The sequence below is a fragment of the Molossus molossus genome, unplaced genomic scaffold, assembly GCF_014108415.1.
Source record: "Molossus molossus isolate mMolMol1 unplaced genomic scaffold, mMolMol1.p scaffold_m16_p_8, whole genome shotgun sequence".
NCBI lineage: Eukaryota > Metazoa > Chordata > Mammalia > Chiroptera > Molossidae > Molossus > Molossus molossus.
This window is the reverse complement of record NW_023425402.1, coordinates 6,586,583-6,605,293: the sequence shown is the minus strand read 5'-3', so window position 1 is coordinate 6,605,293 and position 18,711 is coordinate 6,586,583. Positions and strand designations below refer to the sequence as shown.

General features: G+C 54.5%; 1 protein-coding gene across 2 annotated transcripts in view; it reads right to left on the bottom strand.

Moving 5' to 3' along the window:
• SCUBE3 (signal peptide, CUB domain and EGF like domain containing 3) overlaps nucleotides 1-18,711 on the bottom strand; it is a 33,224-nt gene that overhangs the window by 11,752 nt on the left and 2,761 nt on the right. Inside the window, exons 2-6 of one of the 2 annotated variants that reach the window (XM_036248649.1) lie at nucleotides 8,773-8,895; nucleotides 7,518-7,643; nucleotides 4,861-4,995; nucleotides 3,803-3,928; nucleotides 3,510-3,626 (exon numbers count right to left, since the gene is read on the bottom strand). In XM_036248649.1, the coding sequence (XP_036104542.1) occupies nucleotides 3,510-3,626; nucleotides 3,803-3,928; nucleotides 4,861-4,995; nucleotides 7,518-7,643; nucleotides 8,773-8,895 (627 nt within the window). The remainder of the gene's footprint in view (nucleotides 1-3,509; nucleotides 3,627-3,802; nucleotides 3,929-4,860; nucleotides 4,996-7,517; nucleotides 7,644-8,772; nucleotides 8,896-18,711) is intronic. The other variant, XM_036248650.1, reaches the window with a different exon arrangement.

Here is an 18,711-nt window from a genome sequence, read left to right as displayed (position 1 = left end):
AGGAGAAAAATAGGTTTAACAGCTGAGGAATGTCAGGTGAGCCCAGGGAAAAACCAACAGCTCAAATCCTGCAAGGCCCTGAATGCAGGGGCTGAGGAGGAGGTGTGGGTCATCCTCTGGGGGCCTTGAATTCTCCCATTAGAGAGACCAACTCCCAAGGCCTCTGCTAGGGAAGAGGAGAGTGGTTCTCCGAATTGAGGGAACTGAATGAGAAAGGCACCAAAGAGTACTGTCATCCTGAATCTTTGACTTCTAAAACTTCAGCCCAACCCTTGTCACTGAGGAGACCAGCAAGGCCAGGGCACTAGAAGGTCAACTCCGCCTGTGGGTCCCTGGTCATGCCCTGGTCCCTCAGATGCCAGGGTGGGAGCAGCCACAGTGGGATGTCCCATGAGGCACTCTCACCTTCGTCTCTCCTGCGGCTCCCCAAGATCATGGAAGAAACCTGGGAGGGAACCTTGAGTGAAGGTTCCAAGCCTAGCCACCTGCCCAAGAGTGTTCTTAGCATAAGAGAGGTGCCCGAGCCCTAGAGTATGGACAAGGGGACAGAGATCCTGTGCCAAGTCAGGGGAGTTGGAGGAATCCGGGAAGGGGAGGGGGGAGCAGAGTCGGCACCGGGTCCATCCCGGGCTGGAGCAGTGAGCTGGGCATAGCTGCCCGCCCGAGAGGACAGCTACGGGCAGGGTTGGGGCAGCAGGATGGCATGGCCTTAACCCTTTGCTCTTCAGGTCGCACTATTAAAGTCACAAGTTACTCTGTGCCAGGAGCTTACTAGATGCTCTACACGCACTACCTCCAGCATCACAGCCACCCTAAGGGAAGACTCATCCTCCCCGTCTTAGAGAAGAGTAAACTGACGATCAGAGAGGACAGGAGCTTGCTTGAGGTCATGCAGTTAGAAGGCAGCAGAGCCAGAACTCAAACTCAGGTCTGTTTGAAGTAAGCTGTCATGATCTCCACCATTACGGTGGGAAAGGACGATGAGTGATACTGGGACTGTGAGCTACTGTGGGTGAGAAGCCCCAAGTAGGGGGTGGCATCTAAGCCTGTCCCACCCCTACCTCAGGTGGCACAGGGGACACGATGGATAAGACGGAGCTGCAGGGTTTTCAACTGTGTAGACGGCAGAGAAAGGGAGGGGAAAGATGGTTGGGCAGGGGTGAGGTGTTAGAAGGTGGGTGAGGGAGAAGGTGGAAGGAGGAGGCAGGAGAGGAGAGTGACAGGATCAAAGAAAGACAAAACCAACATGAAGGCTCCTGGGCCAGCTCTTGGGAACTCAGGAGACACTCAGTGGATGCACCCAGGCTGCCAGGGGAGCCCTGCTGGCAGGCTGGAGCCCAGTCAGGCTGGGCCCAGTGGGCATGCGGTTAGTGAGAGCCCCAGCGGGTTAGCCCTTCCCCTAGCAAGCCAGTGAGAGCAAGCGGAGAGAGCAGACATATTTACCATTAGAAACGGCCTGAGGGGGGATGAGCTGCTCTAGCCGCCTTTCCCCTGTTTGACATTGTAAAAAAGCTGTTTAGATGCTGGGCAGGAGCCACTGTGGTCCACCAAGCCCCAGCCCCTCCCCACCCTCCTCCGCCCTGCAGGCCCAAACCACTGTCCCCATATGATGAGCCCTGAGACTCCAAAACTTCACTCCCCAGCCTTGTCCTGCCTGGTATCCTCAAGGAAGCTGGGCTCCCACCAAGGGACTGATGGGCAAGTGTCAGAGAGGGGCAATCATAGGCCCAGTACCACACAGCACGCCAAAGGCAGAGCTGGGAATCCAACCTCAAGTCTTACAAGCTGCCAGATCCCAAAGGGTGCCCACTCTTTCTGCTCAGCTGCACTGCCCTCCGTCTCCCCACCGAATCTGAGTGTCCTGACGGCCCTGAACAATGAAGTTTCCACCTGCCGAGGCTGGGGAGAAAGTGAGACCAGGGCCAGGTCAGTAAGTTCTCCTGGAGAAGAGGGAGAGGAGCATGGGAGGAACATGGCTGAGGACCTTAGAACAGCCCTGTTTCCTGTCCTCTGCCCCACTTGGCTGTGCCAGAGGCAGCATGGGTCTTGCATTAGGAAAGAACTCAAGCTTAACAGGGATATTTTCAACAGCAGCTGTGCCCAGGACCGTCTGCTGAGAGGGACCCACCCCATACGTCCCGGGCCCCCCACTGTCCTGACACATGCGGCTTTTCCCTGGGGACTGCATGCAGTTTCTTCTGGGAGACTTGGGATGTGGGAGGTTTGTCCAGGGGATGGTGGGAGGTTTGAAAAGTAGAATTAGATTTATGAGGGGAAAATGAAAGGAGCTGGAATGATCAGCCTAGAGAAGGCAACAGGAAGACCTAAACATGTTCCAGGGTCTTTGAAGAGTTAGTTCAGAGGGAAACATGTAGCAGGTGAGACTTGAATGGGAGAACTCCAAAGCCGTGCGTACCCATCTCTGGGCTGGCACCTGTGGGAGACCTTGAAGGGTACCGTCTGCTCCCCTGTTCTGGTCTGGGGAAAGGCAAAGCTGTCTGCAGAGATGGGGTGTCTCCAGAGTGAGATGGGGACAGCCTGTTCTTAAGCTGAATGTCGTGACTCTGATAGACACAGTGACTGCATTCACACCTCCCCGTCCCCAGCGTGTTGTAGCCCCCGAGATGAACTAACCATGAATGCTGTGCCCACAGAACAAGCTCACCCCTCCCTGGCTAGCCCTTCCCTTCATTCCCACTTCAAGGGGACACCTGTGCCATCATCTTTCTCAGCACCCTGTGAGCACATAGTAATTGGCTGTCACAAAAGACCTAAAGGCTTAGGGAATTAGGAATTAAACTTAAGAAATTAAACTCATCCATGGTACCTGAAGATTCATGAGGTAAGGCTTAGGAATTCAGGAAAAGGGATCCAGGTGTTAAGAAGGCCCCAAACCAGGGCAAGAGGGATGGAAGGCTGGAGCTGGTGAGGAAGTGAGAGGCCACGGGCAGAGCAGAGGGAGTCCCACTGGAAAGTGGAGGAGAGAGAAGGCGGGGGGGGGGGGGGCACAGAGGAAAAGATACCTGGAGTCAGGAAAACCCATCTGTCAGTTCAGGGCTGGCTGTTCAGGAAGGAGCACTCTCCCCTCCCCCAGCTCCCAGGGGGCTGTCACAGCCCCGACTACCACACTGGTCAGCCAGGGCCTCTGGTTGGGCTTAATCCTGCATCGCCCAGCTCTCCTCCCCTTCTCAACCACAGCCCTGGCCAAGTGCCTCTGCTCATTATTCCCAGTTTGGCAACACTTTATCCTGGATAAAGAGGGTGGTGAGGCTCCCGGAGATGGGGCAGCAGAACCAACGGGTGGGGAAGGAGAAGACGATCAGGTGAGCCCTTCCGTTTCTCAGAGTTGTCCCTGTCTGGACCTGGCATGGTCTGGGTCTTCCACTCACTCACCAGTCATCATGCGACCAGCACTTGGGCCCCATGTTCTCCCCGCTCCCCTGGTTCCCAAGGACCCCAACCCCTTCCCCCGTTACAGGTGGATTGAGTTCTCCACTGGCCTCACCCACCGATGCATGTCTTCCCGTCGGTATGGAGCACAAACTTGACATGGCAGCCGCACCGGGGACCCTGCTCTGTGTCATCACACGTGTGCTGGCAGCCACCGTTACCGTAGTTGCACGTCACTGTGCGGAGAGGCAGGAGGCTGTCAGCTCGCCTCTCCCTGGGCACAGTTCTCTAACAGTTCCTGGCCCCTTTGTCTAGCTGCCCTCCCATGCTCCCTTGTCCCCCCATCTCTTGCTGCTGAGGCCCCACACCCTCTGTGTCTCCCTCTCCCCCACTGCCATCCCAGCGGCCTCACGTTTACAGTCCCGTTGGTTCTTGGTGAGCTCGAAGCCAGGGCGGCATTCACAGGCAATACCCCCTTTGGGCGTCTCCCGGCAAATGTGAGCACAGCCGTGGTTCTTGTTCATGCAGTTCATTCCTTCTGAAAGGGAAGAGGGGCAGGGTGAGTGCACTGTGCTTCTGACACCGTGAGGAATAGGAGCCGCAGGAACGACTGGGGCCCAGGAAAGTGGGAGAATTCACTGAGGCTGCAAGAAAGGAGATCGACCCCCCTGACGGGCTCCCTGTCCTGCCTGCAGAGCTCAGAGCCATTCTGAATGACATGCAGGTATTGACGCCCAACCTAGAAAACCTGCATGATCACCTCTCTTTCAAACAACCCAACACTAGTGTCTAACTGTTGCCCAGCACTGTGCTAGGTACTGGGTAGATTTAGGAAGGACCCATATATAAGATTAAATATAAGACATGATCTCTTTCCTCAAAGAGCTTACAGTCAAACTGGGAAGAAGATAACATAATGTGAGTGGATGTAACATATAGTTAATTACTATATGATTTTATTCAACAAATATCTAAGCTCCCACCACATGCAGGGCGGTATATCAAGTTCTGGGGATACAAAGATGAATTAGACATAGTCCCTGCTTTCAGAAATGTCAGAGTCTAGGGGAGAGGGGGCCTTAGAAACAGACAACACACATTCACTATTCCGGCCTGACCCTCCCAATCCAACCTAAAGAACACACATCGGTGAGGCCCTCTCAGACAGCAGCTTGGACTCAGCCATCTGCAGCGGGTTAAGAACAAGATCCACCCCGGCTCTGGGCACAGAGGACGCCCCACTGTAGCCTCAATCCCACACTGATCTCAACCCCAGTGAATCCCCCAGATTTTGCTGTAAGACAGTGTTTAGCTACAGAGCCCTTAGGATGTGGCTGGACTGAGGGACAGAAGGAGCAGCTAGTGGAGTTGAGAACGGAGGGTGAGACCTAGGGGGGTTGAGGGGATGTTCCCAAGCAGATGGACAGGGGAGCCTGGGGCCAGCGCTGGCCCTCCCAGGCCATGGCTGACCTTCCGGCCGCTGGATGCAGGTATGCTGGTTGTCGCTGAGGAAGAAGCCCTCCCGGCAGTGGCACTCGTAGCTCCCCATCATGTTGACACAGCTCTGTTGACAGCCACCATTGCCCTCGGCACACTCGTCCACATCTGTGCAGGAGGATAGTGGTTGGTGAGGCCGTGGGTGCAGGCCAGGGTCCAGGTTGTGCCCTGGTTCTTCAGCCCCAAGAGGTGGGAGCAATCTTAAGAATCCAACACACACACCTCCCCCTCCACCTCAATCCAATGCCCAGCCTTAGGCCAGGCAGTTCTCACCCTCAACTCATGCCCCACTGCTGTGAAGGGGCCACCCCGAGGGCAGAGCTGGGGAGCTGAGCAGCTGGGGAGGGGACTTTTGTATGCGGCTCACTTAGGTGAGGACTTGCCCCCCTTTCCCTCACCTGTTGGAACTGAGTCTAAGGGCAGAGATCAGGAAAGAAGGCAGAGAAGAGGAACAGAGGTGAAGACAAGAGTAGAGATTGGATGGGGCGAGGGACTGAGGGCAGCAGTTGTAACAGCCAGGGGATCGGAGAACCTGGGGAATGGCTCCATGTGTAGGGAGAGCTATGGCCACGTGCCCAGGTGGGCGGGCAGGGTGGGGAGGCAGCACACCTCTGCTCCTGGTGGGGCAGGGACTGCTCTGTGGACAGGCCACACCCTGGTCCTTCCTCCCCTCCCCCCATGCCTGGGCTTGCTGCCATATTCCCTAGCCTTTCTCCTATTTTGGTTTAACAAAACAGTCTGGAGTTTGGCAGCAAGGGGGGTGGGGGAGGTGCCAGGCCACACCCTAATCACCACCACACATCAATCACCAGAGCCCAGCTCATCCCAGGGCTCCCACTTCAGTGCCGACTCTGCTCTCTGCTCCCCACTTGCCCTCTACGTCCACAGCCTGTCTCGGTTTTCCTTGGCCCAGGAGGCATGAAGGAAACTGGTTCCCAGATGGAGCCGCTGGGATCTGGGCTCCTGAGGGCTTCATCTGCCCCTTTCTCCCCATCCTCTCTGCAGAGCCTCAAAACCCTGTCCTTTCCTTTGGGCCAGGGCCAAGGGGCCAGATCCAGCAGGCTCCTGCCTGAGAGATGACTGGGTGGGAAACTAAGGAGATGCACTTCCTTTGCCTTTTCCTGTCCCTGCCCCATCTGCTACACTTGTGACTTCTCCCATCCTGTCTTCCTGCTGTTGCCCCAGCCTACACTGCATTCTTCTTTGTTCCCTTCTGTTCCAACCTTGGGACTTCGCTCCCCTGGCCAAGTTCTTTCCTCCATTCTCAGTGGGGACACTGAAGCCACCCAGGGCGTGGATGACTTTTTCAGGGTTCCCCTACAAGCCGAAGGTAAAGTTGAGACTTTGAACACCAACCCTAGAGTTAGTGCTAGATGGACCTTTGCTCCCTCTGACCCCTTCCATACCTACTCATTCCCTTATCTTCTGGCTGGTTTTATGAGGAAATAAGACAACGAGAATCGGGGGCCTAGAGAGGTCAGAAGCCACCAAAGAACTCAGAGGCTGATGTTCGCACTGTCCTGGTCCCCCGTCACAGCTCCTCTTTCCAAAGGACTTCCCAAAGAGGCCCTCACAGGTGACTGGGAAGACAAGGGAGGTCCTTCCCTGGTAGCTACAGTGGTAAGAGAGGTGGCTGGGGCTGAGGGGAAGGCCCAGCAGGAATCGGGGCTTAGAGGCCTGGGTTGGGAGTGGAAATGTGTAACCCTGGTTCAAGGATGGAGTGTGACTGGGTTACAGGCATCTCTGCAGTCAGGGGCTCTCATGGGCCAATGGGACCCCAAATCATTCCTGTTTGGTGGGTGAGAGTAGGGGCAGCCCGGCCTGCCTTCTGGCATCATTCCTCTTGCTTCTCCCTTCCTGGTCTTCTATTCTTCCAGTTCCCATGTCTGTTTTAGCATCAGAAAGAATTTGGGAAGGACCCCTTAGTTCATATCTCAAATCTTTTTATGGGCTTCAGTTTTTCTACTTGGGGAAGAATCTGACATGGTCCTAGTAAATGATAGAAACCAGAGTTTAGTTACTTCGAGATTCTCCTCTCTCTGATCCAGCTCCTGAGACGAAGGAGATCAGTCAGACTGAGGCCTCAGAAGTGAGGAGAGGGTGAATCTGGAGATTTCAGGAGGAGCTGGGAGAAAACCAGCTGCTAAGGGCCGAGGCTCCCCAGGGCACTGGGAAGCAGCAGCATCGAGGACATTCCTCCTGTGTAGTGAGCACCCACTCTGTGCTAAGGACTGTACAGGGCTCCGTACACCTTCCCTCATGGTGACTCGCCGAGAGCCCTTTGAGGGAGGGGAGATTCCCAGGGACTCGTGGATCTGCCCAAGGCCACACAGCTAGTAAGCGGCACAGCCAGGATCTGTCTGGAGCCAGATCACCTTCCCATCATGCTCCACCCACTGCAGCTAAACCCACTATTGTCATCTCCTGGCCTGGCGCTGGGAGCATCTCCTCTGCTATTCTTCATCCAGCAGCAGGACTCTTATCCTCAGTGCCAGTCTCAGAGGGGAGGCTAAACTTGTCCTCCATTTTGCAGTTTTGGTCATTTTTCTCTCCTTGCCTGGGAAATGGCAAATGCTGAAAACACCTCCTTCCCCACAAGACCCCCCCAACACACCCCCTCCCTTGCTCACCCAGACAGTTGTGTCCATCATGCGCCAGGTGGAATCCATCATAGCAGGTACATCGGTAATTGCCAGGGATGTTGACACAGTCGTGCACACAACCTGCATTGTCCTCTCGTTCACACTCATCCACATCTGTGGGCAAAGAGGAGCTGAGGCAGCAGGACCCACCTGCGTGCCTCCCCCCTCCTGGGCTCAGCTCTGTGGTAGTTTTTAAAAAAGGAAACCAGCCTGGCTGGTGTGGCTCAGTGGTTAAGCGTTGACCCATGCACCAAGAGGTCGCTGGTTAGATTCCCTGTCAGGGTGCATGCCCAGGTTATGGGCCTGAACCCCAGTGGGGGGTGTGCAGGAGGCAGCTGATCGATGTATCTCTGTCACATCAATGTTTCTATCTCTCTCCCTTCCTCTCTCTAAAATATTCAATAAAAACATATTTTGAAAAAAATAAAAATAAATAAGCCACTTTCTCTGTGTGTGCATGTAAATTTACACAGTGCTTTCGTAGCCTATAAACTATTTTGCTATTTTCATCTAAAATCCAACATTTTCACATATTTCCACCCATTCTTCCTAATTACCACTGCACATGGCTGCAGAGGTCCCACTGTGTCGCTACATCAGAACTAGTTTTTTCTCTATTGTTATGTTCCTTCCATTGATGTCACTATCATAAATAAAGCATCAGAGAATATCTTCTCCTGCATATTCTTTGAATTTCCTTTGAATAACTTACTAAGAATAAAATTCCTGGGTCAAAGAGTAAAGATGACTTAGGATTCCTGCTAGGGATGACAAAATCCCTTTTTAATTTATAATGTCACCAGGAACTAATAAGTGTGCCTTGCCTACTGAAGCCTTACCAACACTGAAGGCCATCAATTAAGATAACATCTCAAGACTGCTTTATCTGCATTGCTTTAATTAGAAGAGGAAGCGGTGTTTGTTTACAGTGTGACTTGCCCCCGGGATGCACTGTGTTCTTGTCCTTCCTGGGCATGGCCTAAGGGTCTGAAGATGGAGGTCCAATGTCCAGGAACCTCAGGCGTCATTCCCCGTGATCTGGCTGTGATCTATTCCAACCAGGGCCTCAGCTAACCTAGATGGAGCCTTTGTGCAAACTAGACAACGGCACTCTCTCTGGGAAAAAATAGCTGCTCCCCTCCCCCCACAGCCCTCTCCCCATGCCAGTGGGGATTGCAGGCCCTCGTGTAATGCAGTGTGGCCAAGTGTGGGCAGTGGCACTGCTTCCCCCTCCCGGCCTCACCTTTGCAGTGTTTACCATCCCCCGTGTAGCCGGACTTGCAGATGCACTTGTATGAGCGTGGGGTGTTCTGGCAGATGGCATCAATGTGGCAGTTGTCGGTCCCCTCCACACACTCATCCACATCTGGCAGGGGCAGAGGGTGTACATGAGACCCTCTGATGGTGCCTCCCAAAGGCATCTTGAAAGTGGTTCCCCAACAGCAAAACTCCCTCCCCCGCAAAACAGAGACAGAAGCAGGTGCTCTCCCACACCCCTGTGATTTCAGAGTGGCCTGACTCTGTAATTTCAGGAATTCAGGAAAAAAAAACACACAAAAAACTCACTTCCCTCAAAAAAATACTTAATCCATAATGACAGCTAAAATTACATCATTTGAAACACTCCTCTTTGATTTAAAAACAAACAAAAACCCTTGGACTGGGTAGCGCACTTAACTTGATTAGAAATATTCAACCTAGTGTGAGTTAGGAGAAAGCTTGGAGGGAGGGAGAAAAGGCATAGGAACAGCAGCCCCCGGGGAGGTGGCGGGGTCCAGGGCCATAGGTAATTACAGGAAGAAAGGAAGGAAGAGCCTCTGAGAAATCCTCATTTGCCTCATGATTCTGCTGGAGACCAGGCCTGCTTCCACTTGCCCACCAGGGCACCAAGAAGCCTTAGCGGAAAAGAGGTTCCATGCAGCAGATGGCCCTGGACCCCTGTTCTGTCATGCCTGGGGACCCGGAGCTGGCAGGGGCTGGCACCAACACCTGGAGCCTCGAAAATGCAGCCCTCGACTCTCCTGCTGACCCAGGCAGGCCCACCCAGCCCGCCACCCCGAGCTCCCTCCCTCCCAGTGCCTCCACCCTCCCAACCCTCACTTTGACACCAGCTGCCGCTCACAAAGCTATGCTAAGGGGAGAAGCTACCTAAGATCTAGCAAAGACAGGATGGTTCAGAAGGATGTAGGAAAGAGAGCATTTATCACCTTTTGGCAAAGACTACAACTTCTGGGGCAATGTTTCAGTGCCCCTAATGCTGAGCTAAAACAGGAGAAAATGCTTCATTCCGTTGAAAATGCTGAGTAAGGTGTTTGTAAAAGGTTCCGTGCTGGACGCTGTGGAGGTTGAGGTGACTCTGCCCAAAAGCAGAGACGAAGTGCAGCATGAAGCAGGACGTGGCTGAGTGCCATGAAGGCACCAGAGATGAGGTCAGGCGGTCCTCAGCCCTGGCTGCACATCAGAGCCAACTCCCCCAAGAGATGCCCGTTCATCCCCCACCAGAGATTCTGGTCGACTAGCCTGGGCCAGGGCCTGGCCATCAGTATTTTCCTAAAGCTCCCAGGTGAGTTGGTATGCAGCCAGGCTTGAGAATCTCTGTTAAAGGGAAGATCAGAGGAAGAAGAGATCGTTTCTGTCTGTGAATTGGGAAACCCAAGTAGCCACTTGCAAGCAAAAAAAAAAAAAGACTATGAAGGACTATAACTTCAGTGTGATCTGTGGACCATAGAATCGCCTGGCTTTTGTTAAAATGCAGATTCTCAGGCTTTATCGTTGACCTATGTGAACCCAAATCCTTAAGGTGCTTGATATCTTTTTTTTTTTTTATCCTCACCAGAGGACATTTTTCCATTTTTTTGTTCAGGTAGAGTGGGAGGGAGAGAGAGGGAGAGAGAGAGAGAGAAACATCGATGCGAAAGGGACACATCGAGTGGCTGCCACCCGCACGACCAACCAGGGCCGGGGACAAACCACAACCGAGGTACGTGCCCTTAGCGGGAACCGAACCTGGGTCTCTCTGGACTGCATGCAGGTCGACGCTCTAACCGCTGAGTCAAACCGGCCAGGGCGTTGATATCTTTTTTAAAACATGTTTTTCTTAGTTTTAGAGAGAGAGGAAGGGAGACAGAGAGAAAGATAGAAACATTGGTGAGAGAGAAACATCGATCGGCTGTCCCCTACTGGGAATTGAACCAGTGACTTCTCAGTGCACGGGACCACGCTCCACCAACTGAGCCGCACCAGCTGGGCACTTTGTGTATTTTTCACAGAATGAACGAACGCGTGGACCAGCAATCATTTCGATTTGCAGACACTTGTGAGTCACAGTGTGAAGCAGTTAACTGTTCTCTGCTTTTGTATTTCAAGACGCTCTTCAGTGGGCAGGACTGAGGAGGCTTCCTGGAGCTGAGAGGAGAAATGAAATTTGGGAGAGCGCCCCCAACGCTCTGCCCCAGATCATCTGGGTTTCTGGTCAGCTCTACACTCTACCCTCTGACTCTTCAACTCCTGTGGAGCAGCCCACCGTGGCCGGAGATTCTAACTGCTGTAATTCCCACTGACTCCAGCTCCAGCTCTGCAGTGCTGGCGTCTGCCTGCTGGCCCACCCCGGGAAGTCATCCCAAAGAGAACAGAGAAGAGGGAGCATGGAGGACTAGTCCACAAGAGAGGGCAGGCGGGACCTCTGTCTACAGCAAGCGGCTGTGAGAACCGGTTTGCCCAGCTGACAAGGAGAAAATGGTACTAAGAAAGGAACTATCATAGGAAGAGCCTCGGCTCTGGCACCTGTCAGCCCCAGACTCTGGCCCCGCTCTACCACTCTAGGGAGGTTTTCCTGCTTCTCCTTTTTCTTCCTCCTTAAAAGGGGGGTGAAAACACCTCCTCATGAGGCTGTGAACACTTGATGAGGTAATCTGTGTAAAGTGCCTAATCAGTGCCGGGTGAAGAGTAGGTCCTTTGAGATGATGGTAAGTATTAAATCACTGGTTCAGACAACAGGTACTCAAGGACTATGCTGTGTAAGGTGTTAGCCACGGGGCACATGGGCTATTTAAATGATAATTAATTTAAAATTCAGTCCCTCAGTTGCTCTAGCCACAGGCCACATTCTCAATAGCCACCTGTGGCTACCGGCCACCACAGTGGACAGCAGACACGGAACACTCCCAACAGCACAGCACTGCTGTGAGAGTTCCAATCAGGGAATCCCCTGGGCCTGGGTGGACCCAAAAGACTCCCCAAGGAGTGGGACTCCAGTCCAGTCTGGAGGTGGGATCAGCGCTAGGCATTCAGAAGAGGGAAGAGGAAATATCGAATGTGGTTAAATGTGTGGAGAAAGGCAAGGCACCCAGTCGGTCCCGTGTCCCCACATTTTTTTCCCTTTATTGATTTTAGAGAGGAAATGAGAGGGATGAGAGAGAACATCAACTAGTCGCCTCCTGCATGCCCCCCACTGGGGATTGGGCTCACAACCTGGGCATGTGCCTGACTAAGAATCGAACTGGTGACCTCTTGGTGCATGGGTCGACGTTCAACCACTGAGCCACACCAGCTGGACCTGTGTCCCCACATTTACACATGGTGGAGGAAAATATTTAGTAACTAATTCCAAACTTCCAATGGCTTAAGGCTTAGTTTTATATGTTCTTCTTGGGTCTCTAGAGGGGGAACTGGGTGCCCACCCCATTCCCTGTGGTAACCCTTGCGAGTCTTAGAGGCAGGCATGGGCATTGGACAATCCCGGGGGTCAGAACCGCCTGCTCGGAGAGCTCTTCTCCCGGCCCCCCCCCCCTTTGCTGCAGTTCAGTGCCCCAGCCCTAGAGTGACCCTGCTGCTGAGTGCAGCAAACCCAGGCGTCCTGGCACAGCCTTCGGACTCTTCCAGCAGCTGGGCTTCCCCGCACGGCCCCCCCCTCCCCGCCTGCTCGGTGCTCATGCGCCCAGCGGTCTTTCTGCACTGGAAACCGATCTCCTCCCTGTTCCTCTACACCTCGCCCTCCCACCTCTTTCCACACATTCACACACAGCTCATTCTTCACCTTTGAGGTGCATCCTCTTTCCTCTTCTAGCCACACTGCCCAGCTCCCCAAATCGGGCTCAGCACTGTCTTCCCCAGAGCTCTTCCTGCGGTCTGTCCGCAGGACCGGCGCGCCTCAGCTCATGCCACGCTGCACGGCTGTGCCAGGCTTTCAGCCATCGCTGCGGCACCGTCCGCTCTTCTCACCTGGCTGGTCACTTGCTGAGGAAGGGACCCTTCAACTATCTGGACAGAATCTTTCAAAGCAGAACTAAAACAGAGCTCTGAAACGGCCCCGAAATACTGACAGTGTCTTCCTTGGCCGGGTGGTTCCTTCAGGGCTCCCTCCCACCACATCTGCCCACCCTCAGCGTGCCCCTTCCGGGGTCCCATCGACCTCCGCGGCTCAGCCTGTTCCAGCTGCAGGGTTCACCAGCCGCCTGACAAAGGGTGACCGCTGTCGGCACGGGTCGGGTCGGCTTAGCCCAGCGGCTCACAGCGCTGGCTGCACACTGGGTCCCGGGGCCTTTCAAGTGGGACTGCCCAGGCATTCTCCTCGGCCAGCTGCCAGGGCCTCCAGGGTGAGCCCGGGTGGCTGTGTCTTCCTTTTCCCAACGCAGGTGATGTGAACAGACTGCTCAAGCTGGGAAGGGACCAGGGCAGCGACATGTCGGTCTGGAGAAAGGGGCTCCAGAAGCGCGACAAAGTTCACGGTGTCAGTCTCCAACTTTCTGCCATCTCCTTCACGAAGCCCTCTCCTCCCTCCCCTTACCCAGCCCCATTTCAAGCCTGGTGTGGGGAAGTGCAGCAGTGGGGGCATGTGATGGTACCTGCCCCCTGCCCACCCACCCATGCTGGGACCTGCCCAGGGAAGGGGCTGAAGTGGGTGTGAGGCCAGCTGGAAACCAACAAGCTGCCTTCCACCATTCTCTGAAGGGATCACTTTGTGCCCTTACCCCATCCCAGGCACTGCGCAGCTCAAAGGTGGGACCAGGGGAGTGGCAGCTGCGGAGAAAGCACAGATGGGCCAGGACCTCCCTGCCTCAGGCTCTCCTGGCACCGGTGAACAGGTCTGTAACGCGTTGCCCTGCGTTTCCGCTGGGCTTGCTTCCGTGCCCAGTAGAGCACCCCAGAAACTCTGCTCGATCAAGGGAGGGGTTGGGGTGGGGTATGAGGGTTAGCCGGCAGACCAGAAAGGATGGATTCTGATAGCGTGGGCAGTCCTGAGTCCCCTCTGGGCATGGGGAAGTGTACTCCAAAAGGGAGGCTGGAAGATCCCCAGGGAAATGCTTCATCCACTGCAAAATTTTGCCCAGGTCCACCTCAGGAACAACAACAAACAGAAATGAGCAGGAATGCAGGCTGCAGAAAAGCAGACACCCCATGCAGAGTCTACCCCACCTTTCCGTGACCACAGTAATCACCTAGCCACCCCAGGGGCTGGGTAGCTACAGGCAAATTTGCTGGGCCCAGTGGAAGGTCCAAAGCAGCCTGCCTGGTGTCCCAATGCGCCCACATGGCAGTGACATCCTTCTTGCCCCAGCCAGGTGAGCCTGGGCTGTTTGGTGTGCCGGCCTCGCTCCTACTGTCCTCTCCTTCACTGCCTTCAGATCTCACCCACCACCGAGGACCACAGTTGGGCCGCCACCTGAGGCTGTCCCATCCCTCTCGGACCTAAGTCCTAAGGTTTCTACTGTCCAGCTCTCTGATGGCCTAGCCATCCAGTGTCTTGCGATCTCTCTTATATACTACCTTATTTTTCTGAGGCTTTGAAACCTACACAGCAACTGGAAGAGTTGGGCACATTCATTCGAAAAACAGTTACTCAGTATTTGCAACATGCCAAGCATTGTGCTAGGTTCTGGGCATTCAGCAGTGAACAAGACAGCTAATATATTGAAGACATTTAGTATATAGTTGTTGGATGGATGGATGAATGGATGGGTTGGTGGGTTGGTGGGTGAGGGATGAGGTCCGTATTTGTGGCATCCTCTCTATTCTAGGTTACCGCAGAGAAAAACCTCGTTTCTTTACTCTCCTGTGACCCACAACTGTTTTGGGTAGAAAGCAATCCCAGGAAGTTTAGTCTTAATTTGAGGGTATGGAGACAGGAAACTCAGAGAAGGTAAGATACCTGCTTAAAGGCATCTATTTGGTGATGCTGAGGCCAGAAAAGACTGGGGACTCCTATAGACTTGTGGCTGCCTGAGCATCTATTCAGAGTACCCTTGTCAGATAGATGTCCCCCAGCCTCAGTGACAGGGCAGCAGGGGCCACCAGAGACCAGGTCCACTGTTGCTCCTGGTCGGTTCCCCGACCCTTTCCTCCCTGCTGTCTCCCACATCTGAGTTACACCCAAAGGAGAAGCAGCCCGAGCTCTGGCCGTGACACCCGCGCCTGCAGCATGTGCACACGTGCCTGTGTGTGTGCGCACATGCCTGTGTATGTACACCTGTCTGTGTGTGTGCACACATGCCTGTGTGTGTGCACATCTGCTCCACCTCTACATCAAACAGGCAGAGCCTGGCTTCCCCTCTGGCTTCTCACTGTGCCTTCCTGATACGGAACTAGGCTGAGACTCTGGTACCTCAGCTGGAGCCTGGGCCGTCCTCAGCCTAGACAAAGCCTAGGCAGGGGTGCAGGGGCCTGGAGAGAGTCCAGGGAACCACACAGATGACCCCAAGGAGAGGAGACAGAGCACTTCCTTCTTTTTAAAAGTACCCTTTTCTCTTACACAAGCGTGGCCGCCCAGCTGAAGAGCCAGGGAAGGCAGTCGTGCTTGGTGACTGGCAGGGAGGGGACTGAGCCTGGGGCCCATCACCCATTGGGGCCCTGACGCGTTTCTCCTTGGAGTCCTACCTTATCCCTAACCCTGCTACTTGCTCACTGAATGTACCTTCAAATGGACAAGAATTTTCTCCCTTTCAGTGCGGACTAAACCGTCAAAGTTGAGTCAGAGGCCCGCAGAGGATGGGCGGGGGGAGGTACTGGAGGTGGGGAGGAAAGAACAGAACACAGAGAGGGAAGGGCAGGGAGCAGGCAGTGGGCAGAGGCAGGTTCCAGTTTCACGATGATCAGTTTTATCTCTCTAAACTGATGGAACCAATAACAACATAAAGAACAATGATGTCAGATGGCGTAAAGTTCTATTATTTATGTGAAGTTCTTTCACATGGGTTATTTCATTTGGTCCTCGAATGGTCCTGCCTGTCATACAGATGAGGAACGGACTCAGAGGGGGTGTGAGGGGGCACAGTAAACAGCTTGGGCAGAGCCGGGCCCAATGCTCCCGTCCAGTGCTCAGTCACACCGTCTCCATGAACACTGGAGGGAGGAATCCAGACCTTTACTGTTGTGCCTCCTCCCGCCCAGCTCAGCACTTAGTCCGGCATGAAGCAAACATCCAGTAATGGTGGACATCAGCATGGGCACAGGCAGGGGGAGGGCAGGGCTGGGTGGCGCACCGCGGTGGGCACACGGAGCTGCCGTGAGGAAGGGGCGGGCAGTTCGGAGTGGGCAGGTGTCTCCTGCCCTTGGATTCACTAGGCTGGGCCCAGCAGCTGGTTAGAAACAAAAACAAACACCAGGGACACAGGTTCCTGCTGTTAACAGCTTCAAACCGCCAGAGGAAAACTCCAAATAAATATAATTAGAAACTTGTAAAAACGTCCTCTCTGTAAACCTGCTCCCCAGGGTCTACCCTTTAAGCGCCCCCTTCTCCCACCCCACCCCCATGTCCACATATCCCGACACTCCACCCTCACCCAGGGATTCCTAAGATCTGGTTCCTTATTCTGGATCTTCTGCCCAGGTCTTTCCTCAGCTCGTCACCGTCGGTGACCAGATGCGGACAGTCCTGGCCTGGGACTCTGAAACCCAAACCCTGCAGCTCTCTTGGGCTATGGTTACAGCCACAGGGAAACCGTAGGTAAGAGTGAGAGCCACAGCGCCCTGTACAGCTAGCATCCCACACGTGGGGCCAAACTGAAGCATCCAAAGGCAACTCCAAAACGGTGCCTTGGTCTGCAGAGGGCGGGCGTCCAGGCTGGAGCAGGATGCAGAGGCTCGTCTTAGAGCGGAGAGTATATGGTATGAGAGCGGGGCCGGGGCCGGGGCCTCACCCAGGGGCTCGGTTCCCAGAACACAAACACTTAAGCCCCACTTCCGAGCGCTGCTGGGTGCTCACATTCATCCACGCAGAGACGACACAGACACCTGTTCTGCAGGGCTACTTCCAGGGGGAAATGCCCCACTTAAGGACAGAGCAATAACTATCAGGTTCTGGGGCCCCAGGACACAAGTGGGGAAGAAAGGACGAGTGGCCAAGAGATGCAGACTCGGCAGGGAGCAGGGGGCAGGCCTGGGGGAGAAGAGGGCCTGGCGAGGTGGGCTGCAGGGCTGAGGCTCGCGACAGGGTCTTCTGCCTTCCGTGGGAAGGACCCTGATGTGTGCAGAATCTCAGAGCTGAGAGGGACCCTGCTGATACTAGTCCATTTTACAAGGGAGCTGGAGAATTCCAATCACTTCCTCATGAGCCCCAATCCTTGGGCTCTACATCTATGTAAACCCACAGGCACCATCCTCCCCTCTTTGCTGCATGGGGCTGGCAATCTGTGGGCATGGAAGGAGGAAAGCGGCCAGTCTGGTGACAGAGGGGCCACTGAGGAGAGGCTGAGGACTTGGGTGACTAGCTCCTCTACCCCTCCAACATCCCTGGGTTGGCAGCTGTATCAGTTCCCCCCAAAGACCAGCAGTCTGTTTCCAGACTCCTGTCTATAGCTGAGCCTGAAGAAGCCGTCCCCATGTCTGGGCCTCTTGTGGGCACTGCCAGCCTCAGAGCAGCTCTGCAGTTTCCAGCCCTGACAGGGACTCTTTCTTATAAGCAGTCATGTGCTAGGGGTACAGGACATCAAAGGAGGCCCACACCCTGACACGCAGGGACCAGAACCCGGGGCAGGACTCAGCTGAGTTCAGGCAGCGACTCCTCCACCTCCATCTTCTGGAGAGGGTCTGCAGCCATCAGGTCCCCTCCCCCACCCCAGTTCAAGGCACAGGACCAAGCCATTCCACTTCTTCACTTTTCCAACGAAAACAAAATGCACATTGCCCTGCTTCCTTTTCCCTCTCCCAGGAGCTGTGTGCGCACACGTGCGCGGGCACACACACACCCCAGTGAACGCACACCTCCCCTCGCATTCCCAAACTCACACCCAGGGCCCGCTCCTTTTACAACAGGTCCCAGCCGCTCGCATCTCAAACCGGTTCTCATGCTCTCAGATTCCTGAAGGTTTCAGAAAACAATCTCATTTAGGGGTTGCTGATAGCTTTCTTCTTTCTCTGCCTGTAGTAATTCTGGCTCCCGTGTCTTCTAGTCCTCTCTCTCTCATTCCACCCTGCAGAGACTCGGGGAGATGAGGGATAAGAATTGGAAAAGTTCTCCAACCCCACCCCCACGGGACATGTCACTGAGAGAAGAGAGGTCAAAGGGATTCCTGAGGAATTTCTAAGCAGTCCGGCCCCTCTCTACCCTCTGGAAAAGGTTGGTGGTGGGAGGGGTACTAAGACTGAAGACCGAGCTCCAAGAGTGAGGACGGACTCTCTCCCCAGTGTGGCCTGGATGGGACGCGGGCATTAGCCGGCTGCCCATGGGGCCACCCTCACCCGCTGACACGGTTATGGTTTTCATTTCATATTTTGGAGGGAGGGGCTCTGAGGAACAGTCCCCTCACTGTAAGAGCTGGCCACAGGAGCCCAGGGAAGCGGGGAGGAGAGGAAACAGCCACATTAAAGAGGAAGAAAGGGGTGGGGGAAAGAAAGAGAGAGACACACATACACCCAGACAGAGACCCGGGGAGACGCGCCGAGACAGAGAGACACTGTGTGCCGCCAGATGAACGCTCTCAGTCCCAGGCATGATGTTACTTGGAAACTCTAAATACATGACTTTATCAAAATTCTATCCCTAATGAGGAGAGAAAACAACCAGGTAAACTAAACGGCCACGCTGGCTCTCCCTCCCTGAGCCCCTCCTGGGGACAAGTTTTCCCTGAGGCCAGGAGACCTTTTCATTCAGCTGTAACCTGAGCCCTACACCAGGATTAGGCCTTTTAACCACTGCTGCACGCCCCCCCCCCCCAAAAAAAAGCAAATTAATGCTTTTAAGTTAACA